The sequence below is a fragment of the Echiichthys vipera genome, assembly GCF_963691815.1.
Source record: "Echiichthys vipera genome assembly, chromosome: 16".
In the NCBI taxonomy this organism is placed as follows: domain Eukaryota; kingdom Metazoa; phylum Chordata; class Actinopteri; order Perciformes; family Trachinidae; genus Echiichthys; species Echiichthys vipera.
This window is the reverse complement of record NC_139841.1, coordinates 25,818,844-25,846,831: the sequence shown is the minus strand read 5'-3', so window position 1 is coordinate 25,846,831 and position 27,988 is coordinate 25,818,844. Positions and strand designations below refer to the sequence as shown.

Here is a 27,988-nt window from a genome sequence, read left to right as displayed (position 1 = left end):
ATTTTTGTGTGTATTGTTTTGTTTTTTCAGTAATAAAACACGAAACTTTGGAAACACATCTTTACATTTCGACTACTAGTCACCTACAAAGTGGTGCACGCAATCAATACAATACAAAACAAGCAGAGCGCAGTTCATTTAAAGCTTTTTTAAACAGATTTCAACCCTTAAATATTTACATTTTTGTCCATTTAGGGGCAAAGAGTAAAAGCAACACTGGCCCTTTTATTATATTATAAAGATTTGGTTTATCGAACGATTTCTTAGTTACACATCCAGCAGATATGGTGCAATTCAATCATTTGGTGTCAAAATCCAACTTTAACTTTAACTCCAATATTCACTTTCTTCACTGCATGTGCAGCCTCATTACCTTGTGCATTATGTTGTGATTCAGACACATATAGTTCCTTACAGAGATCTTGTCCAGCAGCTGGTTACATATTTAAAAATGTCCAAAATTAATATTTATACATTTTCAGGTACATACTTTTATTTTTGCGTTTCATCTAGAACGTGTTTACATGCTTATGTCCTGTCTGGATATTCCTGTATTCCCTCTCTGTCTGAAACACTTCTACCTTTTAGCGCCTGTCTCTTTAAGACCACCTCCTGAAAAAGCACCGTCTGCTCTGATTGGTCGGCGTTTTCTGCGTCTTCTGCATCTCTGCACCGTCATTGCAGCCGGAGAATGACTGTAACGGCACTGTAGCGCCACTTTCTACCTACATATAAAGTGTAGTTGTGACATCTGAAGGGTACAGAAGTCCTGACGGCTCGTTCAAAGGCACAGTTTGTGAATACGGACTGTGTGCGTTTCTCAGTATTCATATAGGAACTCACTTTTTACAGTACGGGACCTTTAACTATTGGTTTTGTTTATAATTACAGACAGAAATCAGACATCTATGAAGTTAAGAAAATACCTTTGAGTGTGTCTCCACTGACTCCTGGGGGAGATGTTTGGCTCTTTAGCTGCTCATTGTTCCAGTTACTAACCCTGATTATCTGGCGTTTGGCGCTGCCGAGCTACAGGTTCCTGCTGCCGATGGAAAAGACGCACATGATGAGGAGTTGTGAGACTGAACTGAAACAAATGAAAGATGCTAAAACGCTCTTCAGAGGTGAGGGGAGTCGGTTTGGCACCATATATACTATATATCACATTATACGTAGTGATTGTATCCATTTTAAATAGAAATTATTGATGAATGCAGCTTTAAATATCACATTTCTGGCTGAAATCGACATTTTATCCGCTCTCTCGTGTGCAATCCTTAAAGAGCTCCAGTCGAGTCTCAAGCGGTCTTTTGTTTGACTCACACGAGGAGCCTGCAGCTTCTCAACAGCAGATAAATGAAGTGCAAATACCTGAAACAGCAGGGAGGTATAGTCTTTACAGATCAGCAACATGTGGAGCTGACAGTGTTTATCGCTTTAACTAAACCTTTTAGAAAGAACCTCCAGAGCCGGGACACGGAGATCAATAACAACGGCGGCGTCTGTTCCTCCATCGCTCGCAGAATAAACAAAGACTCCGACACCGAACAACAATAAAAACAAAGATCTTAACTTTTCGCATGCACACGACAGGCTCATTAGGTTTTGGTCACACATTTGTTTAAATCCGTGTTAGTGAGCACTTCTACTTTGCTAAGATTCAATTCAATTATATTTATCTATGATTTACAGACCCAACAATTCCTCCATGAGCAGCAGCGAGTCTCAACATCTATATATTTATCCAGCAATCTGAAACAGCATGATTATCACACAGGTGCGTCTTTGTCTTTGAAGTTCGTACATGTTATACCTGAGTAAAAGTAAATATCTCACCTGAAAAGGACTTTGGTATAAACGTTACCTGTAAGAAAATTACTTTACAGTTTGAACTAAATCCTGTGGCCAGTGGCCGTCTAAGCCCAGGGTCCCCAGGCTCCACTGGGGCCCGGGTCACATCTGGGGTCTTCATGAGGGAAGACAATCGGCGCAGCATGTTTCTGGTATTGTTGGAGCCTGACGAGGAGATAATCCACTACCGTGGGGTGGAGAGCGGATACTTCATTCCTCTCCTCTGGATCTTTTTCGACGTCAAACAGCATCACGGACTTCAGCTCGGAGGGGCTCGAATGGGAGCTGTTGTGCCCGGGCCGCGGGAACCAGAAGCCACAACCTGAAGGAAATAAAGATGGAGGACATAAGAGGCAGTGGTGGAAAGTAACTAAGTACATTTACACAAGTACTGTACTTGTTTACTTCACGACCTGTCACTGCATATAACAAGTACTTTCATCATCATCATCTTCCCAAACTGGTTGTCGCTGACGGGTTCGCGGGGGGCTGGATCCAAGCAGACATTGGGCGTGAGGAGGGGTACACCCTGGACAGGACGCCAGTGGAGCAAACTCCACACAGGAGGGCCCCAGGAACCCTCTTGCTGTGAGGCACCAGTGCCAGCCACCACACGCCCATAACAAGAACTTTGGATACTTTAAGTAAATTTTGCTGATACTAACTTTCACTTTTACTTAGGATAATGAATGCAGGAGTATTGTTACTTGAAAGGATCTGGATCCTTCTTCCACCACTGATAAGCAGAGATAAGAAGTGAGCGTGTTTCTGATGTGTGTCTGATTTACAGACTAAACATGTCATTACTGGCTGACAGAAGATACTGACCCGGGTAGCCAGTCAGCAGCTTCCAGTTGGAGAATCGAATGGCAGCGTGAAAGGACACGTTGAAGCCAGAGTTGGCCCAGGAGCCTCCGCTGACCCCCTGATCCGAGGTTAACTGACGATGGGTGCCAGGACCTGCAGAGAGAGAGCAGAGGACAGAGTGGATCATGGAGGTCATCCATCTTTAAAAAGTATGTGTAAAACTCAAAACCTGCTGATTAAGACGATATTAATCTACCGCTGGATACAAAACGACCTCTGTGGACGTCTATGTAAACCACACCAGTGGGCAGACTGGCACCAACATGTCTGTGCATACCTGGTAATCAAGTGAAGGTGTCAAAATAAATATACCAATAAGAAAAGACCTCTTTTTGTGCCGTAAAATCAACACTTCGAAACAATCCTTTCCTTTAAGATCAGACAACGTTGTACGTATGAATTTCCTCAAACACGTTGAACCTTCAGCGCCGGAGGAATTTGACAAATACGGCGGCAATGTGGTCGACTCAGCACCAGCCGCTCTGCGTCTCAGCCAAGCACAATGAATAATTTGCCGTTACTGCAGTTGGACGGATTCGAGTAGAACGGGAAGTGAACGAGGGACCAACTGGCATCATTTTACAAGTTTCATATGGCAAAAGAAAATATTTTATCTTTGTTTTGAGGGTGTCCAGACATTTCTGCAGCCTCCCGCTATGAGCTATTTCTGCTCTTACGGGAAAAAAAAAAAGAAGTCTCCATGAGGGGAGCACACCTGAAAGAAAAGGCCTTCACGCTGTGTCTGACCCCGACAATATGGTCCTGATTAGATGAGCAATTACGGCGTCCTGACGCTGTCAAAAACAAGTATTTCCTCACATTCTTTGTCTAAAGAGAAATCCTCCACCCACGCAAAAACCAACGTTCCCATCGGAGCTGGTTTTTTATAGAGTCGACTCGACCGCAGTGACACCACTGGAGAATTAAAACATTTCCGATCTCAGCGGGGTTTTGTTTTTTCTTTGCAACCACATGATAAAAAAGCTCCGACAGTGAATTCTCCACTGATCATTGCGCAAAATGACACTCTGGGTCTCTTAATTGCTCTCACATGCGTTAAGCTGGGTTGCTCAACGCGGAGCGGACCAGATTTGTGTAAACAACTCGACGTGCAGACGGTAAACTGCTGCACTGACATCATCCCAGATCCAGGTCTTAAAGGGACACTTTGGAGTTGTTGAAGTGGGGTTGTGCGACGTACGTATTTATAGTCTGTGTGTTACCTGCAGCAGATGGAGGTCGGCACGCCCTCAGTTAAGAGATACAGACGGGAAGTCCTGAAGCAGAAGCTAAGAAATGTAAATGCACTTGTACTTATAAAGCGCCTTTCTAATCTTCTGACCACTCAAGGCGCTTTCACAGTGTTTGTCACATTCACCCGTTCACACAGACGTTCACACTGATGGCAGTGGACATCTACATACCATCTACTCCAGGGGTGTCAAACAGATCCAGTAAAGGGTCGTGTGTGTGTGGCTGCAGGTTTTTATCCCAACCAATCAAAAACACACCTGCTCCAACAAATCAACTGTGTGAAGACAGTTCAGGTGATGGCGTAAGTCGAGTCAGGTGTGTTTTTGCTTGGTTGGAATGAAAACCTGCAGCCACAGCGACCCTTTACTGGATCACTTTGACACCCATGATACTCTAATCATTCACACCACATTTACACACAGCCATGCGCAGCACAGGGAGCAATTCGGGGTTCAGTGTCTTGCCCAAGGACACTTCAACATGTGGACCAGGGGAGTGAACTGCCGATCTCTCGAATGGAGGACAACCCACTCTCCCACTGAGCCACAGTCACCCCTAAATGTCCTGCTGAACTGCCCTAAAATACTAATATTTTGTAAAAATGTCAGAGAAGACCTCCCTGTGGTTCCTGATCGTCTGTTTATCCCAAAACAATGTTGTTCGTTACATTTCTTACTGATAATTGCGAGAAAGACTATTACCATCAGTTGGATGAAGCCTCGACCTCCAGTGTTTACAGAAAGTAAAACAGGTTTACATTGTGGGAAGGTGGACCACAGTTACTGTATCTCGCCTAGGGCTCTTATACATTTATACTCTATTCATTTGTCATTATTATTATTATTATCTTTATTATCTAAAATATCCCTTTTGTGGAGTACAGAACCCTTACGGCGCTCTCTCTGTGACACATGAGACCCAATCTCAAGGTGATTCTTTGTGTTCCTTTGTGTTGGTGTTTGCCTGTTAAGGTGCATTAAAGGCAATAAAGTAAAACACAAAGAAGAAAGAAATGTGCTGCTGTGGACAGGGGCAGCTGCTGTGTGTTGTCGACACCTAAACCAAAAGTTTAATGGCGCTTTCCCACTGCACGGTACACTACACTCGCTTTCCACCCCCAGTTTTCCATTAGCAGAAGTTGTGGAAAGTACCTGTTACCTTCTTTAGTCCTCGGAGATGAGAGAGAAAAGCGTTTAAGAGAGAAGTGTTATGTTACTGCTGATGAAGACCCAACATTTTGCTCTGTAATAAAGACTTTGAAATAACAAAACAACAGGGGTATAAAGGTTTTATAGGAAATGAAAGATGTTTATCCACAGTTTTACAGCCGCTCGTCAGGCTCGCCCGTTTCAAAATAGCCGACGTTTATGACATAAGAACAGGGATGTCTGCATTAATACCATACACGTCTGTGAATTGTGAGTTTATTTGCATTCATTCATCTTCTTCTGTCCCTGTCGGGTCGCGGGGGGGGGGGGGGGCTGGGGCTGGAGCCGATATCAGATGAGTTAAGATCAGTTAAGAACCTCACACAACCCCACTTCAACAAATCCGAACTATCCCTTTAATACGGTTATATAAGAACGTGGGTCGGTGTTCATTTCTAGCTCTTCTTCCACTTGCTTATTTCAGGAAAGATGCCTCAAACCCCGTCCGTTTCTTACATTCATTCTTTGCATGAGCGCCTCGAGAAAACAGGGATCCACAGAGAATCCACAAATGGACACCAGAAAATGCTCGGAGGAAGCGCGAGGAGAGAGAAGAGACCCTGAGAGAGAGCAAGTATGAGTGCGGAGGGGAGATTTTGGGGTGATTTAAGGCTTGGGCCGGGTCCAGAGAAGTTCAGGGACCCCTCTGTGACCCGTATAGTCAGGATCCCTCTTCTCACACAGAGCGAGAGCAAAGAAGGGGGATTTTGAAAAGCAACTGGAAGGGAGGAAGTATGTAAAATGGGGACAAAGCTCTTTCATGAGCTAAATGGAGAAACCAAAAGAAGGTGCATGAAGGGGGGAGAAAGGAGAGAGTGGGGATCTCCGCCTGGAATGCTTCAGGAGGAGCTGGTTGTCACTGTGGCGGCTGACAATGTCGGCTGACAATGAAGACTCCAACATAAAACATGAACGCTTGTGCAGCAGCGGTGTCGTTCTCTTATCATCCCGATGATTTAGACGGTAATCACCAACCGTAAACTTTGAGGATTGTTTGAGCTCTGCTGGCTTAGAGCTGTATAAACAGTTGTGTCTCAAAAATGCAATAAATCAGAGTGATTGGACTGTAGAAATATATATATATATATATTCGGGTGTTTTCCCAGCACTTCTTAAGTGTCTTTGTTATACTTTTTAGATGAGAGATGAGATGTCAAAAAGGTGTTGCCCGTAGAAACGAACCCACGCAGAATTAGCGGAGCTTTACGGCGTGTTTTTGCAACTTTAGGCTCCTTGTTTGGATTATTTACGGCGCGGACATTTAACAACAACAACAATGGCGGTGAAAGGTTCACGTTGGTGTGATGCGGAGGTGGAGTGTTTACTGCAGATTTGGTCGATGAAAAGATTCAAAAACAGTCGACAAGACGCACAAAAACTCCGAGGTCTACGGAAAGATCTGGAAACAAAGCCACGCATCGCCATGACGTCAACAATGCGTGTGACGTGTTACGGCGTGATGACGTATAGGCAGCTAGAAGCATTCTCCGAGGCCCAGGTAGTGTGAGTACAAACGGGGCTGGAGGGGGGGACAAGGACCCTAAAGCCGGGGCCGCGTGCGGAAGGACAGTGTGAGTGCGCCCTAAGAGCCATTAAGACTTTAACACATTCTTATTTCATATAGACTACTTATTTATTTATCGAGCTATCAGAGAACATGCTATATCGTAAAAAATATTGTTATTGAGATATGAGATCATCTATACGTCGGGATAGAAGATTTTGGCCCTAGCTGAAATTTACCGTGCAGTGTTTAAGGTGACGGACACCTGTGAAACTCCAGCACTAGTTTAAAGCTTCAGTAAACTCCCTCTGCATCAGATTACTAAAAAACTATCACAGTGCCACATACTGTACCGATCAGTAATAATACGTCTTGCGCATGCTAGAAGAGAAAAACACTGCTGTACTTTCAGAAGATGAATGAAACGGTATCCATCTATTCTGACGACGACCCATTATGTGCCCATTACGGCACATCTGTGAAACATTTCAGGGCAAAAATGTACCTCTGCTATTTCTGCACGTGTAACCAAAGGTGCAGCATCCTCCTCCGCAGAGTCAGAAATAGAGGCCTCAGACCACGACCACCTAATATTAAGTGGTTTAGACAAGAATGAGACCACTCCGCTGTGTCTGACGGTCCGAACGAAAAAAACAAAAACAAGGCAGTCCCGTGAGCCATTTCCTGGAAACCTCCCTAAAATCACAGAGTTTAAACAGTGAGCGTGCGCACACACACACACAGACACACACACACACACACACTTACACACACAAACGTCAACTATCTCAGATTTCCACACTGTTGACTGATTTCAGTTTGTGTTCACAGCATTCCTCAGATGAAGATACAACAACAAATATAATGTTATGGAGGTGCAATGTGAAATTTTAAGCTAATAAATAAAAAAAAAAAGAATTGAGAATAACATTAAAACACAAGTGGAAGACGTTTTATTTTAATTAGCGACGGACGATATTTATAAAAAGTTGCTCATGATGATCGGGATGGGCGAAAGGGAATAAATAAAGCTGATAACGTGATAATAATCCAGACACCGTGTGAGACCCACCTCCAGCCAGAGTCCTCATAAACTCTCAATCCACTCAAACAAATCTCAAACACTCATAACAAACACGAGGTGGATTTCTAACGTGAGTTGAGTCGAATGTTACGCAACGCCGTGCTATTCTTAGGCCCCCGTCTGCTTCGACTTGAGGTAATTGGACTCACGATATCTGCTGTGTTTGTGAATACCGGCTCAAACAATGAGCCTCTTGATACACGTTGGCCATGTTGGTGGGGGGGGGGGGGGGGGGGGGGGGATTACAAGGAACACAAATCACAGGCGTCCTCTTGAGCGCAGAGAGGAGGAGAGGTAACATCTGTCAGTCCATGTTTGTCATCGGGAAAGGCTCTGCTCCGACCCCCCCGCGACCACGAAGAGGATTTATCGGTAAAGGATCGATGCGTGAGTTTAAAAAGCCAGGTTTCCAACCTGGTGAGAGTTCCCCGAATGACCAAACCAGCTCTTACCACTCTGGCACTTTTACACTTTTCTTTTCTTAATATTAAAAATGCTCCTTGGAACTCAAAAATCTTCAACTCTAATCAAATAAAAGTCAGAACAATCGTTTTATTCGCTCCAAGTACAATGATTTGCCGAGCTTCCTGCCTGTTATCCGTTGCTCTCTTCCACTGGCGATGCTCATGCTGCGTTCAAGTGTCATTGGAAATTCGAAACTGGACCTCCAACGAGGCAAAGTGCTCTGGGATGACTGTCAAAGTGGAACCTCCTACTAGCGGATTCGGGGTAGGTCGAGGTGGAAGAGCTTCAGAAACCTCCGACCCACTGCACCTTTCAAGTGCTGGATAAGGACGGGGTTATGTCTAGGGTTTGAACTTTTCTTCGCTGTATATTTATATCTTACTTAACAAGAACACACTACAGACGTCAACACAATGCACTGAACGTCTGGAGTACTGAGGGTCATTTTCATTCTGACACCTTGAGGTCAGAGGTCGAAGGACCGCTTTGAAAATGTCCATGCAAAGTTTTTAATTTAGCCGAACTTTGGAGAGTTGTTTAACAGGACATGGTTGGTACCAATGGATTCCCTATGTCCTCTAGTTTCATACGATACTAACAAAAGATATCGGATCATTCAAATGACGATGGATTTAAATCAGAGTCTCAGTCCTACTGAGAAAGACTAAAGTGAAACTCGAACTTACATTGAGTGGGGTCCACGAACCGAGGGTCGATGTTGTGCAGCAGCTCCGGCCTTGGTGAGGGGAACCCTTTGCTGTGAGATAAAAGCAGTGTTACTCTTCAAAACATATGGATGCATTACCAATACACACACACTCACAACACCACGTCTGACTCATGCACTGTAAAATCCATTGGGTTCTGTAAATCTAAAGCAGCTGGCCGTTGTACACCAGGCAGTCATATGCTCTGACCGCACTCCACCACAGAGAAAACACACTGCTCTCACTGACCACAGTGTCTGATAACACAACTAAAATAACTCTCTCCTGCCTGCCTACTGTTCTGGGCCTTCATTTGGTTTTTATTCTGCTGCCGGGCTGCTGTTTTCTGTAACAGGCGAGCCAATTAAACACAAAATGAAACTGTAAAAACAGAAAAAAACCCTCAAAACAACAGAGTTGTTGTGCTGCTCACAAGGGCAACGGCAGCAGCCAGCGGTCAGCTGACGTGCGTCAGCCAATCGAGTCAAGTGGAGGCTGCGAGTAGTAGTTTGCGGTCCAGGCTAAGCCTTGATTTTCTGCTGCAGCCCTCAATTTCACCTCCTTTCACTGTGTCCACATTTAGTTTGCAAATATAATGTGTCAGTCAAACGGGACTCAGTGACAGCCAGTGTGACGACCTGCACACAGACTAACATGGAAAGTGCATCTGTCGTCTGCCAACACATGATCACGAACAGTTTCTTTGCAGAGCTCTCCAAAACATAATTAAAGATATAAAAAGGAGTTACAGCATCTCAGGTATGTTGACACATAAAAGGATTTGGAGCTACGCTAATTAGCTCATCCAATAGCAGGCCTTCATAGTTCTGCAGAAGTGGGGAAGGAGAGAGGATAAGGGGGGAAAGAGAGGGATGGAAGGACTACAGATTTGTGTGAGACTGATGACTCCCATTGCCACAGTAACAAAGGGCTTATTGAAGGAGCAGGGGCTCCTACGAGAAAAAGATGCTGGGTCAGGGAGACAGGCAGAAGGAGCTGGAGTGAGAGACCATGAGGGGGAAGGAAGGAAAGATCGGAAAGAGGCACAAAGAGAGGGCAGGCTGTCAAAGTTAAGAGCTGGTATCACTCACACTGTAAACTCTGACCTGCCACCCCAAGAATCAAGTCCCAGATGTGTGAAAACATATTCACAGTTACTCACCTGATTGAGTTCCACACGTTGAATCCGTCCAGCGGCTTCGTGCCGTTGGTGCTCCCTCCAGCCAGGCCGACAAGTGTTGGCAGCCAATCAGAGATGTGGATGAGTTCGTGGCTGACGGTTCCGGGTTGCTTCAGCAGCGGGCTGGCGACGAATCCGACTCCTCGGATCCCTCCTTCCCACAGCGACCACTTCCTCCCTCGCAGAGGCCAGTTGCTGCCACCGCTCAGCGGCCAAGCTCCGTTATCTTGGGGATAAAATGTCAAGACACAAGGAGACAGAGAAAGATGAGGGATTTTGTAAATGTGAAGAGAAAGGGCACAAAGATGAGATCTGGGGAGAAACCAAACCAATGTTTAAACGCAACAGAACGTGAGTTTCCACTGAAGGAGAGAAGAGTTGAAATGTAGCTTTTAAACGTTGGATTTGACCCAGGGAGACATTTTATCTTCACACGGAGAAGCCAGGCGTCTGTGAGATCACGACAATACCTTTGAAGAAGCAACCAGCTGCTGGATAACAGGGGAAAAAACTGTTTCCACTGAGGTTTGTTAAGGGATCAGCGACTCTGAAGTAGGGCTGGACAATATGAAACAAAAACCTCTATCTGGATATCGATAATTTCACATCTAGATAACGATATACAGCATATCACAATAATAATAATAACTTTGTTTAAATCTTCATACCTGCAAAAACACAAGTGACAGAGGAGTAAAGGAAAAGGCACAAACAAATCCATGCACATGTTCACATCAACAACGCCAGATAAACAAAATTACGCTTTAAATGAACAGTATGAATAATAAGAATAAATAAATAACAGGGTTAAGAAGTAGAATCCCTTTATTTGTCCCGCAATGGGGAAATTCAATTTTCACACACAGGCCCGAAATACACACATATGCACAGACAGGACCTATATACATGCAATTAAGATGAGATGTCAGAGTGAGGGGGCTGCCAGTGACCAGCGCCCCGAGCAGCATCTCGGCAGTGCCCAGGAGATGAACTGGCACCTCTCCAGCCACCAGTCCACTCTCCATTCATGGTCCACACAGGGACTTGAACCAGCGACCCTTCGGTTCCCAGCCAAGTCACCTATGGACTGAGCTACTGCCACCCGGGAATCGAACCCGGGCCGCGGCGGTGAGAGCACTGAATCCTAACCACTAGACCACCAGACAATTCAAAATAATAAAATAAGATATGTATTAAATACTCAATATATTAAGCCTATTTTTGTGTACTCCTGTGTCTGTTTAAAACATAACAAATTAAAACACGTTGAGTATTTTCTCATTTTATTAAGAACTTAAGTGAAAACGCAGAAACCTAAAATATTTCACGTCTTATTTTCTGGAAAGATTGCAAGTATGCTGTGGTTATTATCCGTTTAGACGACGTTATCGTGCATCACGATGTCTCCATATGTGATTTCATCGCCATACGATTGCACTGAAAGACGATCGGGCCCTTCCATGAACTCAGAGGGACTCATCCTCTGGGGAACAGCAAAACCGGGCTAAAAACAAGCGCTCCAAGACGTTAAAACAAACCCAGCAAAGCTCTTCAACACTCCCACATACAGTAACATCAAACTGTTACACACACACACTGTCATCATCCCAATAAGCCCGTCCAGTACAAACACACTGGACCAATCCACATCCAGGCAGGGCTCCCTGTGTCATGCGAGTCCAGGAAGTAGCCTGTGCCGATTCCCTCTCTGTTTCTGGAAAAGGCCGTCTGCTCTTTAATGCCTTTTCAAGCTGCTCTGGCTCTCGACAGGACGCTTCTCTCCCGGCTTCCACCTCCGGTTTCAACCTTTCGCTTAATGTTGTTTGCAGTGAAGTCCCGGTGAGGCAGAAACTTTCGCCAGAGAGGGAATTTCAAGGCCGAGGCTCATTTCTTGTGGACACACGAGGGTCAGTATTAACCAGAAAGGGACACACCATGACTAATAGAGCCACTGTTATAAGCGAGGGATGTTTTTGTGTTTATGAACTATACCCTTGGTCAGGTTTTGACGTAACCAGCGCATCACGATGACACAGAGGAAAGCAGGAAGTGTTTGGAGTTTTTCCTTCACATGAGCGCCGTCTGCCCGGCACATGGTCGTCTGAATCCTTCCAACCAGAGCCAAGAAGGAACAATGAAGCGGACCACCTACCGACTGCAGCCGTAAATAAAACCTCGCACTTTACTTTCACAGCATTGTTCCTGCCTTCTAATTACCCTTTTAACTAAAAATAACCCTCAAAAGGGAGTTACCTACTGCAGACGCAATTCATTACACGGCCCGCATGTGGAAACCAGAGAGAGCGGGTTGAGATGACGCGGCGTCCCCTCCTCTCGTGCATGTTGTATCCGTCATTTAAACCTTTGTATAATGTTTGAAGGTTCAAAAGTGATGCGCTCCAGTGCAAAGATAAGGTGATCAAAGTGCTCCTGCGGTGTCACTTCTCTCTTTAAAGCTCCAGTTAGAGCAAAAACAACCCGACGCTGCTCTCGAGTGGACATCCGCGATATTACAAGAGCTTGTTTTCAGTGGAACCAGCTCTGAGTTTGTCAACATCCAAAAAAACCACGACGATGATTTAAGATGGACACTCACTGAGACTGGAAAGCTCAAGTAAATCAGGACCATGACAACATGTCGGAGCATCCTGTGAGATGTCATGCTAAATACGTGCAACTCTCCTCCTCCTCCTCCTCCTCCTCCTCCTCTGCCTCCTCTCTTTACTCGACACTCACGCTCCGTCTGATTCTTCATTCATTCATCTTCAACCGCTTGTCCCTGTCGGGTCTCGGGGGGGCTGGAGCCGATCCCAGCTGACATCGGGCGTGAGGCGGGGTCCACCCTGGACAGGACGCCAGTCTATCACAGGACACATAGAGACGAACAGAGACAGACAACCATTCACACCTACGGGTGATTTAGAGTCATCAATGAACCGAACACCTGCACGTCTTTGGACTGTGGGAGGAAACCGGAGAACCCGGAGAAAACCCACGCAGACACGGGGACAACATGCAAACTCCACACAGAAAGGCCCCAGCCCAACTGGGGACCTTCTCCCTGTGAGGCGACAGTGCTAACCACTACACCACCATGTCGCCCCCGTCTGATTCTACGGGAGATAAATTATTCGTTTGGCAGCATTTCAGTGCACAACAAAACACACCTGTTGAGAACACCAGGATGGTGTTGTTCCAAAGTCCTCCCTGCTGCAAAGCCAGAGTGATGTTTCCCACCGCCTCATCCATGGCCGACACCATGCCGGCATACTGCCTGCGCTTATGATCCTTGATGAAACTGTAGGGGGCCACGTAGCGCTCGGGCACCTGCAGGGGGTCATGGACCGCTTGCAACGGCACATAGAGGAAGAGCGGCTGAAACATAAAGAGAACAGGGTGTGAAGACTCTCCTCTGAGACTTACTGTTTAAACAGCAGTGTACAAATACAACATCAGAAACACTGCTTTTCACGTAGGAGTCCTCTATGGTTTGGGTCATCTCTTCTCTTTCGAGGTGGCACATTACTAAAGTTCATGACATTATTATCAAATACAGTAATGCGTCACTGTACAAGGAAACTTAGTTTGGAGCAAATCTGAGATGCCATAATAAAACAGAGAGAAAAGCACACAATACAGCAAAACTAGGAGTACAACAATAGCGTACATATAGTAATATAAACATATAAAGTCATAAAGAATGTAAAAGTATGCATAAATAGAGCATGTGTTCAAGGGAACTACTTCACTGAGGGATGAATTGCACTGTCACTATGCTTGAAGTTGTCCGTCGAGTCGGACGAAGACGCCGCTTCATGTGTAGAAAAGTGGGTCAACACTTTCTGGGGGTCACACTAGACGGGTTCTTCGATGGCTGTGAAGTCCGTTGCAGGACTTGCAAACACGGTTGCAAATGTCACAGGGGACGTTTCCATCTTGAGCTGGTTGCTGATGGCGTCGAGCGCCCTTCTCATCTGCTTTGCGTTCTAGATCTGTCGTATAGATCCTGATGCCGTAGCCCGGTACAGAAAAATTCAGCCCCCTCAGTGTTGTCATGGAGATATGAGCTAAACATACAGACAAGAATGTTTTTGTACCATGGCCTTAAACAGGTTTAATTATGCCCTGAAAACGACTCTATTATGAAACCTGCCCCTTGTGGACACTCAGAGAACTGCAGGTTTTGGCACTTCCTGAATGGATCAACCAGGAAGTCGCTGTGGTGGGGGCTTGCGTTTTCCTTGATCGCACTTGAGGCTTGGGGGGAGGGGGGGGGGGTATGCATGCATGCGTGTGTGTGTGTGTGTACGTGTATGTGTCACCTTGTCAGCGTTGTGTTTCTTAATGATGCTGGAGGCTCTCTGGCTGTACATCTCAGTAGAATAAACGCCTTTGTATCCAGTGGCGACCTCTTCTCCTTCTCGCAGGTCCAAAGCACAGCGAGTCAGTTTGAGCGCAGCGATGTAAGTACAGTGGAAGTGAGTGAAGTAATCCTCGTTACCGTTCAGGTATCCTGGAGCACACATGAACCCACATATAAATATATAGGAATATCTGTATCATATTAGGAATTAAACTGCACCTGTAGTTGCATCTTTATCCTTAATATACCAAAGAATGTGTCGAAGCCCCGGCGTGTGGGCAGGCAGTCCTTCTTGTACATGCCCAGGTGCCACTTTCCCACCATGTGTGTGGCGTACCCCGCCTCCTTCATCAGCTGGGGCAGCAGTTTCTCATCCAGAGGCACACAGTTGGGCTGACAGGTCCAGATGAGCTGGTGCTGCATGCCTGTGTGGATCTGAGGAGGGCGTTAAAACACAAACACGACATTAGGACATAAATGTGTGGCATTGTGTTGAAAATGGCACAAAGCAACATGTAAGAATAGCAGAGGAGGACGTCGCAGCGTCTGTGGTGACAGCGATGCAAACAAAAGTTTCAAAATGGAGTTTTTCCCTGTAAAGTTCTTCTCAACACGAATAGTTCATGCCCTAGAGTTTACTCTCACTATAGTCGACCACTAAACAATCCTACAACAACCAAAATCATTCGCACTTCTTTTTCTTTCAGGCTTTTTTAGAATGAAGTGAATTTTGCTTAGACACGGGACGATCACGATTACCCTGGCCTAAATAAGGGCGATAGGCAATATTATCATACCCCCACCTATTTATTTAATTCCTAACTTCTGTCTCATCTTCAACCGCTTGTCCCTGTCGGGGTCGCGGGGGGGCTGGAGCCGATCCCAGCTGACATCGGGCGTGAGGCGGGGTCCAACCTGGACAGGACGCCAGTCTATCACAGGACACATAGAGACGAACAGAGACAGACAACCATTCACACCTACGGGTGATTTAGAGTCATCAATGAACCGAACACCTGCACGTCTTTGGACTGTGGGAGGAAACCGGAGAACCCGGAGAAAACCCACGCAGACACGGGGAGAACATGCAAACTCCACACACAATTTCTAACTTATTTACTTAAATATCTATTTTATTTTAATCCATTTTGTTTTGTTTGTCTTTGTGTGTGTGTATGTGTGTGAGTATGTGTGTGTCTGTGTGTATGTATGTGTATGTGTATGTGTATGTGTATGTGTGTGTGTGTGTGTGTGTGTGTGTGTGTGTGTGTGTGTGTGTGTGTGTGTGTGTGTGTGTGTGTGTGTGTGTGTGTGTGTGTGTGTGTGTGTGTGTGTGTGTGTGTGTGTTAGGGTTATTCGGGACACACTGTTGCAGCGATGCCTTGTTTGTTTGTCACTGCCTGTCACCACTGTATGTCAATAATGGTGAAATTCAAATAGAAATAGTGAGTTAAGTTGAACAAAGCCTTAAGTCATGTAATCATAAAGCCCCCCCCTTATTAAAAAATGTATAATTTAGTAGGTCATAAAGTGTGTTTTGTTATAGTGGAGTGTTTCTTTGTACAGCACTGTCTTAAATATCACAAAGTTGTGGGACTTGTCGATCCCCTTCCCTGCAATGTGGTCCATCTCGTAGAGCTTGTTTTTGTTCTTTGCGGAGCACAATGCTCTTACGTTGTACGATACAAGGCTTTCGACAGGCTTCTGTTTGCTATTCCAAGGATGCGTTGGTCCCCTGTAGCTCATAAACTTCTCAACTGTTTTGTTCTAAAAGCCTGAAGCCAAACGGAGACGCAGAAATCAAACACAAACACTAATATATTGTCTTCACTTTTGGGACCCTCGGGTCAAATTTGAGGGTTTAAAAACAAGTCTGAAATTACGTTTTACTTCATAAACTATGAACATATGTTGTCTTTATCCCAATTTCAAACAATACACGTAACATATATGTTTAATAATTGCAGTCAGTCGCTACTAGAACACAGTTAACGATGGAAGTGCGGTGGTGGAGGTGGACCGATTTTCTGTGAGTCTCTGTGTACGCGGTGGAACTGACCTGAAGACCGTGTAAAGGATGTGAATGTATGTGGTATAGTAGCATGTGTGATCTATTTCTTTGTTGTTGTTGTTGTTTGTACATATTTAATCACATAATATAAGCTATGGCCTTTGAGTCTCAGATAGAAAAATGTATACTTAAACTTAAAACGGGCCAATTTGACCTGAATACCATACAAGGGTTAAACAAATATTAGTTTTAAATCAATACTAATTGTGGTGGTTAGCACTGTCGCCTCACAGCGAGAGGGTGCCTGGTTCGCATCCCGGCTGGGGCCCTTCTGTGTGGAGTTTGCATGTTGTCCCCGTGTCTGCGTGGGTTTTCTCCGGGTTCTCCGGTTTCCTCCCACAGTCCAAAGACGTGCAGGTGTTCGGTTCATTGATGACTCTAAATCACCCGTAGGTGTGAATGGTTGTCTGTCTCTGTTCGTCTCTATGTGTCCTGTGATAGACTGGCGTCCTGTCCAGGGTGGACCCTGCCTCACGCCCGATGTCAGCTGGGATCGGCTCCAGCATCCCCTGCGACCCCGAACCCGGGATAAGCGGTTGAAGATGAATGAATGAAAAGAAATATTAGTGCACTGGGGTTTCTCTTGCTAGTAGTGGAAAAAAATTATTACTGTGAAGTGGGGAGAAGTAAAACCACCAACTATAGGTCAATGGACCCAGAGACTGAAATATGTATATGTATATATATATATATATATATATATATATATATATATATATATATATATATGTGTGTGTGTGTGTGTGTGTGTGTTGGTGTGTGTGTGTGTGTTCAATAGATGGGGGGATGATATTTGCTCTTCTACCAATGTTTCTACTATTGTTAATATCATAATTCTGGAAACCTATGTCTACTGGTCTGCGCTATATTTACTTCTACTGTTTTAATATATTATTTTTACGCATTAATAAACCTCTTTACCTTAATCTAATTACAGGTTTGAAGGTAATTGTGTACATAAATGTGTAGGATATGTAGATGTATGTGTTTTATTATTTATTTTTATTTATCTAGTTCATAATTTTATGAATTCATTAATTTCACCAATTCCTACTCTTATTATCTATTCTCCCCTTTTAATTTGTTTATTCATTTTATGATTGATTTATTTATTTACTCTTGTTTTAACTCGTTTTACTTTATCACACATTTTCAAAGTCATATGTAAGGAAAAAAAAGGTTTAAAAGTTTAAAATAAAAAGTTCTAAAAATAAATATTAATAGAATATTTATATTGAACAAATATTAGTTTCTAACACAGATTTAAAAAAATATATATAAATAAATAAAGTATCCGAACACCTCCTCCACCTTTGTGTCCCCGTGTCAGCTCTCCAAACACAGCCGGGCAGCAGGCAGCAGGAGGCGGGTCTCTCACCTGGTATCTCCCGGTCATGAGCTGGCTTCTGGAGGGAGTACAGATCGGCTGAACATAGTAGTTCTCCAGACGGACTCCTCCGGCGGACAGCCTGTCCAGGTTTGGGGTGCTGATCTCGGAGCCGTGGTAACCGACATCATTCCAACCCAAGTCATCTGCCAGGATGAACACGACGTGGGGCTGCCGAGCCGCTGAAACCCCGGGGGAACTAACCACAAACACGGCTACGAGGAGCGGATAAGCCCACTGGGTTTTATCCATCGTCCGTTTCTTCGCTGGTCGAACTGACGTCAGTTTGTCAAAGTAACGTTCGAGAAGAACGTCCGTTAAGTTCAATTTAACGGTAAAAGACAAACAAACATGGCGGATATGAGGCTTAGATAACCGGTTGTCCTAACGTAATGTCGTCATTGTAATAATAATAAAAATAAATCACTAAGTTATAAAAGTTACAGCCAGGTCTGAGGTTATAAACTCGTCTTCTTGTTACTTCCGTGTACCGCAGATTGAAAACAGTCGCCTCGACTGCGGCAGCCAATCAGAGCGCTGGAAAATAAGCCAATCAGATGAGATCACTGGGAAATCAGCCAATCAGGTGAAGGTATGAACTCCCAGTTAGGAAATGACATCCAATGCATTTCTATGGGTAAATTATGTCATATAATGTAAATAAATATGAAAAACACATACAAAACAGCAGATTTCAGCTGTAGATATTACTTATTAATATGTATTTATAATAATATATTACATTTATCATCAACTATTTTGATATTCTGAATAAAAGCTATCTGAATCCGGTGTCTTCCATGTGAATATTATCTAGTTTATTTCCTCCTCTATGACAGTAAACAGTGTTGTGGACAAAACCAGACATTTTTCAAAGTCGTCTTGGTCTGTGGGAAATATTAATCCACATTTTATTAGAGATGAATAACAACAGCACCTCTGTCAGTCGTTTAATGACTGAGTTTCTCCATCGGTCCATAAAGATGTCGACATTATTTATTTACTTGACGTATATTTTTTCTTACATTTTATGGCCTGGGTGTTATTTTTACTTCTGTGTTATGTCCTTTAATGTATTCTTGTATATGTAATTGTTGTTTATGATGCCTTATTTATTCTTCTGCACGGCACTTCGGTCGACATTGGTTGTTTTAAAGTGCTTAAAAAATAAAGTTGGATTGAAATGGATGAAGAAAACTTGTACTTTTGATGATTTATCCAGATGACGTATAAAGAAATAATTCAAGGGCCCCAGAGTTGATGATCTAACTTGCATATATAGTTTAATAACACAACTCTGACCAGAGAAGCTTCCGGCACATGTGTACATGATCACAGACACCAGCAAATTTAAACAACAGACTCACACATTACATAATATACAGCGAACCCTTGGTCCTGTTATCTGTTATGGCGCCAGAATAATAACAACAACCCCTCGTACACACATCAGAGAGGAGACAGACATCTCTCAACTCATGCATGTAAACCCACATATTTAAGGTATCATAGAATATTTTATATTTCCCCAACAGTCGCAGAATAACTAATTTAAACTTTTCCCATGCACACAAAAGGCTTATTTCTACAAGGTTTAGGTCACAAATGGGTTTAAATCCGTGTTAGTGAGCACTTCATCTTTGCTAAGATACAGTAACATTCAATTGACGTAAACATAAACATTCTAAATGTGTCCTAGTTTATTTCCAGTTGCAGTGAATGTGAATGACATCATCTGACAGGAAGTTAACAAGGACCACGGCTGTTGGAATTCCCTTAAAAAGGTCTTCAGCTCTACAGCAGACTATGGCTTATTTATGATTTACAGACCCAACAATTCCTCCATGAGCAGCAGCAAGTTCACATCTATATATTTATCCAGCAATCTGAAACAGCATGATTATCACACAGGTGCGTCTTTGGCCGGACACAGTCAGTGGTGTATGAAGTTCGTACACGTTATACAGCATTTCAGAAGGTTTGTAAACAACAGGCGCCGAGACACTTACGGGTGGCAGGACGCGAGCAGCTTCCACTGACCTGAATCTGACCGGCTGCTATTGTAAACAGTTACACAGGTAAAAAACGAAAATGTGTTTGGGATGAGCCGCCTGATATACAGCCAAAGGTGCAGGGTTTCATCGATTTCCTTCAGAAAAAAATACATTTATCCAGAGGAACCTGTGGAGGTTAAAGCGAGCGGATGTCGTCAAAAGAACGAACGCTACAGAGAAGACTGCAGGACTGTGGAGGAGCCTCTTCTAACGGGGCAGACTGGGAACAAACCTCCATCATTGGGGTTTGTGGAGACATTTTCTCACAGAGAACAGATCTTTAACAGCACCGAAATATACTAAAAAGTCTTTTTTAATGTAAACCTCCACCTGAGCCGCTCAGGCTACTGCTTTCTCTTATTAACTTCACTTAATTTTACTAATCTGACGTGTAAATGTTCACGTACAAATAGGAAATTTCACTTGAAGACTCTTTGAAGTGTTTAAATAATTTCTACATCCACTTCGGTGACGATCACCCAGTGACCCAAGCCGTTCACTCTGGTTAAAGGACGCAGAAGGGCTTGTTTACTAGTGGTGTAATAGAGAGGGCTCAGGCTCTTGCCATCCGGAAGAACCTATATTATTGTTGTGACGTCATGGTGACGTGTCCTATACCTGAGTAAAAGTAGAGATATCTCACCTGAGAACTCTGGTATAAAAGTTGACCGTAAAAAAATGACTTAAGGATCAAAAGTATTTATCAGGTATTTTCATGTAGTGGAGTAAAAGTATGTATATTTTCCTCTAAAATGTACTTCAGTAAACGTTGAAATAAATATAAGAACTCAAGTATAGATACTCCCACAGAGGCCACTCTTCAGTGTGCAGTTTAAACTAAATCCTGTGGCCAGTGGCCGTCTACGCCCAGGGTCCCCAGGCTCCACTGGGGCCCGGGTCACACCTGGGGTCTCCATCGGGGAAGATTATCGGCGCAGCATGTTTCTGGTATTGTTGGAGCCTGCTGAGGAGATGATTCACAACCGGGGGGTAGAGAGCGGATACTTCGTTCCTCTCCTCTGGATCTTTTTCGACGTCAAACAGCATCACGGACTTCAGCTCGGAGCGGCTCGAATGGGAGCTTTGGTGTCCGGGTCTCGGGAACCAACGGCCACAACCTGGAGGAAATAAAGATGAAGGGCATAAGAGGCGGTGGTGGAAAGTAACTAAGCACTTTCCTGCTGAAGAGAAACAAGCCCACAACATGATGCTGCCACCACCGTGCTTCACTGTAGGGATGGTGTGTTTTGGGTTGTGTGCTGTGTGCTTGGAGTTCAGCCCAAAAAGCTAAATTTTGGTCTCATCTGACCATAAAACCTTTTGCCACATGGCATCAGAGTCTTCAAGTGTTCAGTGTGACATTTTTTCAGAAGAGGCTTCTTTCTCTCCACCCTGCCAAACATGTAGAACTTGTGAACTTGTTGTCACATGCACAGATCGACCAATCCAACCCTTAAAGACTTGTAATTCCTTCAAGTCACCATGGGCCTCTTGGTAGCTTCCCTGATCAATCTTTTCCTGGCTCTGTCCTCCAGTTTGGAGGGGCGGCCCGATCGAGGCCAGGTCTTGGTGGATCCATATGTCTTCAGCTTCTGGACAATACTCTGAACGGTCCTCAGAGGGATAGTTAAAGCCTTTGAAATCTTTTTTATATCCTTCTCCTGACTTGTGCCTGTCCACAACTTTATCCCAGAGCTCTTTTGAAAGAATCTTTCCAACCATGAATAACTGTGAAGTATTTGTGTTACCATGCACTGCAAGGAGCGGAAGGTGATTGGTGAATGTTCAAACGTGTTCTTCTAAAAGGGACGGAGTCATCACTTTTCCAACACTGCTACTCAAGTTTTTCATTTTTTATTAATTTTCAGAAATTAAAAAAAAAAAATGACTTGAATTTTATAAAGGCAAAATGTGTAAATCACGCTGGAAGAATATACATTTTTATATATAATGTAGCAGGGGCAAGCGTAGCAGGGGCATTGTGACTTGTGTATTGTTACTTGAAAGGATCTGAATCCTTCTTCCACCACTGATAAGCAGAGATAAGAAGTGAGCGTGTTTCTGATGTGTGTCTGATTTACAGACTAAACATGTCATTACTGGCTGACAGAAGATACTGACCCGGGTAGCCAGTCAGCAGCTTCCAGTTGGAGAATCGAATGGCAGCGTGAAAGGACACATTGAAGTCAGTGTTGGCCCAGGAGCCTCCGCTGACCCCCTGATCCAGAGTTAACCGACGATGGGTGCCAGGACCTGCAGAGAGAGAGCAGAGGACAGAGCTGATCATATTAGCTGATATTAAACTACCACTGGATACAAAATGCTGGATAATTGTTGTATGCATGAAGGTCGTCGAGTCCTACTGAGAAATATTAAAGTGAAACGTGAACTTACATGGCAAGGGGTCGACATACCGAGGGTCGATGTTGTGCAGCAGCTCCAGCCTTGGTGAGGGGAACCCATTGCTGTGAGATAAAAGCGGTGTTACTCTTAAAACATAAGCGCATACACACACACAAACACACACACACACACGCACACGCACACGCACAGACACGCACGCACGCAAACGCACATTTAGTTTACATATATAATGTGTCAGTCAAACGGGACTCAGTGACAGCCAATGTGACGGCCTGCAGACAGACTAACATGGTATTGAACAGTTTCTTTGCAGAGCTCTCCAAAACATAATTTAAGATATAAAAAGAGTTACAGCATCTCAGGTATGTTGACACATAAAAGGATTTGGAGCTAAGCTAATTAGCTTATCCAATAGCAGGCCTTCATAGCTCTGCAGAAGTGGGGATGGAGAGAGGATAAGGGGGGAAAGAGAGGGATGGAAGGACTACAGATTTGTGTGAGACTGATGACTCCCATTGCCACATTAACAAAGGGCTTATTGAAGGAGCAGGGGCTCCTACGAGAAAAAGATGCTGGGTCAGGGAGACAGGCAGAAGGAGCTGGAGTGAGAGACCATGAGGGGAAAGGAAGGAAAGATCGGAAAGAGGCACAAAGAGAGGGCAGGCTGTCAAAGTTAAGAGCTGGTATCACTCACACTGTAAACTCTGACCTGCCACCCCAAGAATCAAGTCCCAGATGTGTGAAAACATATTCACAGTTACTCACCTGATTGAGTTCCACACGTTGAATCCGTCCAGCGGCTTCGTGCCGTTGGTGCTCCCTCCAGCCAGGCCGACAAGTGTTGGCAGCCAATCAGAGATGTGCATGAGTTCGTGGCTGACGGTTCCGGGTTGCTTCAGCAGCGGGCTGGCGACGAATCCGACTCCTCGGATCCCTCCTTCCCACAGCGTCCGCTTCCTCCCTCGCAGAGGCCAGTTGCTGCCACCGTTAATTGGCTGACCTCCGTTATCTTGGGGACACAATGTCACGACACAAGGAGGCAGAGATAGATGAGGGATTTTGAAAATATGAAGAGAAAGGCACAAAGATGAGATCCGGGGAGAAAACAAACCAATGTTTAAACGCACCAAAATGCGTACTTCCAGTGAAATGACACATATTCAACATTCTGGTAAACTATATGTAACACATTGCAGTCAGTAACTCAAAAGCAGGACAAAAAGAGCATCACTGTGAAACAGAACGCGGCACAGTAAGTGATTATCTTGTTTTCATAATCGTTGGAAATTAAAGATTAAAATGACAGATATCACCCATCTGTCTTAATGTGCCTCCCTCGTGACCATGTTGTGCAATAAGACGTGTTATCGAACCCTCTGATGCTTCAACTCAACAACCTGACACCTGAACATCTTTAAACCCTAGAAAACTGGCTTTGATGCTCAAATAAAGTGTGCTTTTGTGTTAAAGAAATGTATAAAATATTGTCAGAGATGTTCTTTTCATGCATATAATCCAAAGTGTTTTTCTTCAGGGTGTTTGTTGCAAAGTATGTGCCTGCATGTCTGAACCAATTATATTTGACCCATCCGGGGAAAGGCTGATAACGCTTCCCCTCCCTAAGAGAACTGTGTGAGCAAGCTGTGACCTTGTAGAACTCTTGTGTGGAAAATAGTATCTGTATGTAACTGGTTAATGATTATTCATGTACTCTAATGATTATTTATGTCCTCTTTAATAAAGAGACACGGAGGGAGAATGGAAGGTGGAGAGAAATTGCAGAGGGACAAGCCAAGCCGTGCTCGTTGACCTCTTCCCGTGTCGATACGTAAATAATCTCTTGTCTCTGGCTGATGAAAAGGGGTATTCTTGAATAAGGGGATACCAGGAAGTCTCCATGTGTTGTTTTGTCAAGACAACAGAAATATTTTGACATTTTGAGTCTGCAGATATAAAATGTAATTGCTCTTTACTCGACACTCCCTGCTTAAGTTTCCATCCTGGCACGCTCTAAAAAGAGTCAGATGGAGACAGAAAATATCCCACAGGCCTTCACCTGATTATCCTATTTGTGTGCAAACCAAAACGTGTTCTTTCCTCGTAGGTTTCCACTGAAATGTCGGACGTGAACTCTAATAAAGTCAGACGATCCAGTGCTTCAGTGATGTGCAGCATTTTCTTACATCTTCAGCATCTCAGTGCACAAAAAACACACCTGTTGAGAACACCAGGATGGTGTTGTTCCAAAGTCCTCCCTGCTGCAAAGCCAGAGTGATGTTTCCCACCGCCTCATCCATGGCCGACACCATGCCGGCATACTGCCTGCGCTTGTGGCCCTTGATGAAACTGTAGGGGGCCACGTAGCGCTCGGGCACCTGCAGGGGGCCATGGACCGCTTGCAACGGCACATAGAGGAAGAGCGGCTGAAACATAAAGAGAACAGCGTGTGAAGACTTTCCTCTGAGACTTACTGTTTAAACAGCAGTGGTGGCGGCAGCTCTCAGTACAAATACAACATCAGAAACACTGCTTTTCACGTAGGAGTCCTCTATTGTTTGGTTCATCTCTTCTCTTTCTAGGTGGCACATTACTAAAGTTCATGACATGATTGTGATTGGATACACTACTCTTGGACACCGCGTATCTGTTACACCCATAGAGTGCGGGCTGACTCAATGGGTTGACACATTTTAAATAAAGGATTCATTTTTGTTCTGCAAAAAAAAAAAGACAAAAATCAATCCGCCTGTTGGTTTTCAGTGGAAGTTTTACTCAGACTACTTGATATATAGCGGCTATATTGCCTTACGTTGCCGAGCGATGATCGACGTTATATGTAAAAAATCAAAGAGTTAGGGAATGTTGTCCAGTTTACCGGAGGAGAAGTGGGTAAACGAGCCCACTCAGGGCGCACTCACAATGTCCATCCATACCGTGCCCCGTGCTTTAGGGTCCTTGTCCCTCCCTCCCATTCCCACGTATTCCCATTAATTCCTATATATTCCTGTCAATCCTGATATAGTCCTTCTAAATTCAAAATTCCTATTATTTCCCATATATTTCCATTAATTCCAATGGAAATGTTCAACTCTGTGAAAAAAAAGAAAGTTTAGAGTAGAGGAAGTTTAAAGGAAATTGTCCCGAAACTATCCACTCTTGTAACCCTAAGCGTGTGTGTGTGTGTCACCTTGTCAGAGTTGTGTTTCTTAATGATGCTGGAGGCTCTCTGGCTGTACATCTCAGTAGAATAAATGCCTTTGTATCCAGTGGCGACCTCTTCTCCTTCTCGCAGGTCCAACGCACAGCGAGTCAGTTTGCGAGCAGGGATGGGACTGCAGCGAACATGAGTGAAGTAATCCTCACTGCCTTTCAGGTATCCTGGAGCACACATGAACCCACATATAAATATATAGGAATATCTGTATCATATTAGGAATTAAACTGCACCCATAGTTGCATCTTTATCCTTAATATACCAAAGAATGTGTCGAAGCCCCGGCGTGTGGGCAGGCAGTCCTTCTTGTACATGCCCAGGTGCCACTTTCCCACCATGTGTGTGGCGTACCCCGCCTCCTTCATCAGCTGGGGCAGCAGTTTCTCATCCAGAGGCACACAATAGGGCTGACAGGGCGAGATGATATGGTGCTGCATGCCTGTGTGGATCTGAGAGGACGTTAAAACACAAACTCATTATTAGGAAATAAACCCCTTGTGGCCCAATTGTTGAAAAACGTGTGCTAAAGTGCCCTCTAGGAGCCAAAGCATGTGCTAAAGTTCCGTCTAGGAACCAGAACATGTGCTAAAGTGCTCTCTGAGCAAAAACGTGTGATGAAGTGCCCTCAAGGAGCCAAACGTGTGATGAAGTGCCCTCTAGGAGCCAAAGCTTGTGCTAAAGTTCCCTCTAGGAGCCAAAACACGTGCTGAAGTGCCTTTTAGGTGCCTAAGTGCATGCTAAAGTGTCCTCTAGGAGCCAAAACATGTGCTTAAGTTCCCTCTAGGAGCCAAAACGTGTGCTAAAGTGCCCTCTAGGAGCCAAAATGTGTTCTGAAGTGCCCTCTAGGAGCCAAAATGTGTGCTAAAGTGCCCTCTAGGAGCCAAAATGTGTGCTAAAGTGCTCTCTAGGAGCTAAAATGTGTGCTGAAGTGCCCTCTAGGAGCCAGAATGTGTGCTAAAGTGCTCTCTGAGCCTAAACGTGTGCTGAAGTGCCCTCAATGACCCTAAATGCATGCTAAAATGTCCTCTATGAACCAAAAACATGTGCTAAAGTTTCCTCTAGGGAGCCAAAACATGTGCTAGGAACCAGAACGTGTGCCAAAGTGCCTTCTAGGAGCCCATACATGTGCTAAAGTTCTCTCTAGGAGCCATACGTGTGATAAAGTGCCCCCTGGGAACCAAAACGTGTGCTAAAGTGCCCTCTAGGAGCCAATGCATGTGCTAAAGTGCCCTCTTCAGTAGAGAGGAAACATTATCTGGCTGTTAAGACAACAACGCAGTGCCGTCTTCCATGTTATCTTATTTTAAAAGGGTGTGACATCAGACTTAGCCTGATAGGTGCCCTTTTTTCGTTTTGGCCCCTGTCCTTCAAAAAGTCTCTGCACGCCACTGGTTGAATGCACTTAAGAAATCGCTTTGGATAAAAGCGTCAGCTACGTGAAAATGTCACGTAATGTCACAATGTGATGAAAGATTATTATTGGATTATTGGACATTACCAGAAAATTAACTGCCTAACCCAGCTTTTAAAACTAAAGAACACACAAACATTTCCGGGAAAACAAACAATAAAGTATCCGAACACCTCCTCCACCTCTGTGGCCCCCAGGTCAGCTCTCCAAACACAGCCGGGCAGCAGGCAGCAGGAGGCGGGTCTCTCACCTGGTATCTCCCGGTCATGAGCTGGCTTCTGGAGGGAGTACAGATCGGCTGAACATAGTAGTTCTCCAGACGGACTCCTCCGGCGGACAGCTTGTCCAGGTTTGGGGTGCTGATCTCGGAGCCGTGGTAACCGACATCATTCCAACCCAAGTCATCTGCCAGGATGAACACGACGTGGGGCTGCCGAGCCGCTGAAACCCCGGGGAAACTAACCACAAACACGGCTACGAGGAGCGGATAAGCCCACTGGGTTTCATCCATCGTCCGTTTCTTCGCTGGTCGAACTGACGTCAGTTTGTCAAAGTAACGTTCGAGAAGAACGTCCGTTAAGTTCAGTTTAACGGTAAAAGACAAACAAACATGGCGGATATGAGGCTGAAGCACAGTTTAGAGCAAAAATTCGAAACGAGACGAGTTGAAACTTGCAACTACTTTCAACGTTCAGGTCTGAAACCTGCCAGTTCACGACGTGTATCGTCTCCATAGCAACGACTCTCTGTACTTATTTTCTAACCTCCGACTTTTCAGGCTTTTTTTTTTGTTTTGTTTTTGTAGCTGTATATATTTAGATAAAAATAAAATACAAAAATATATATAAATGAGGACAGAGATATAGTGAGATACTTGCTACAGCTGCGTTTCTAGTAGTGATGAAACGGCGAGTCATTGGTCTGAACTGGGCTTTAGACTCATATCCGCCATGTTTGTTGTCCTAGCTTCATGTCGTCATTGTAATGATATTAAAAAATAAATT

At 44.4% G+C, this 27,988-nt stretch overlaps 2 protein-coding genes across 2 annotated transcripts; both read right to left on the bottom strand.

Moving 5' to 3' along the window:
* Positions 1-251: 251 nt before the first annotated feature.
* Positions 252-18,334, bottom strand: LOC310958420 (arylsulfatase B-like). Its single transcript, XM_083929350.1, has 8 exons — positions 17,933-18,334; positions 14,732-14,918; positions 14,443-14,633; positions 13,288-13,495; positions 10,103-10,346; positions 8,920-8,990; positions 2,680-2,811; positions 252-2,173 (listed from the first exon to the last, which is right to left on the bottom strand). Exons 1-8 carry the CDS (start codon positions 18,191-18,193, stop codon positions 1,917-1,919), a joined length of 1,551 nt encoding a protein of 516 aa, XP_083785476.1. The 5' UTR covers positions 18,194-18,334; the 3' UTR covers positions 252-1,916.
* A 2,322-nt stretch (positions 18,335-20,656) lies between these two features.
* On the bottom strand, positions 20,657-27,495 carry LOC310958547 (arylsulfatase B-like; the record flags this gene model as incomplete). The annotated part of the gene is made up of 8 exons (XM_083929524.1): positions 20,657-21,113; positions 22,117-22,248; positions 22,390-22,460; positions 23,125-23,368; positions 24,575-24,782; positions 25,547-25,737; positions 25,836-26,022; positions 27,235-27,495. The coding sequence occupies 8 exons, from the start codon at positions 27,493-27,495 to the stop codon at positions 20,857-20,859; spliced, it is 1,551 nt and encodes a 516-aa protein (XP_083785650.1). The 3' UTR covers positions 20,657-20,856.
* Positions 27,496-27,988: the final 493 nt, after the last annotated feature.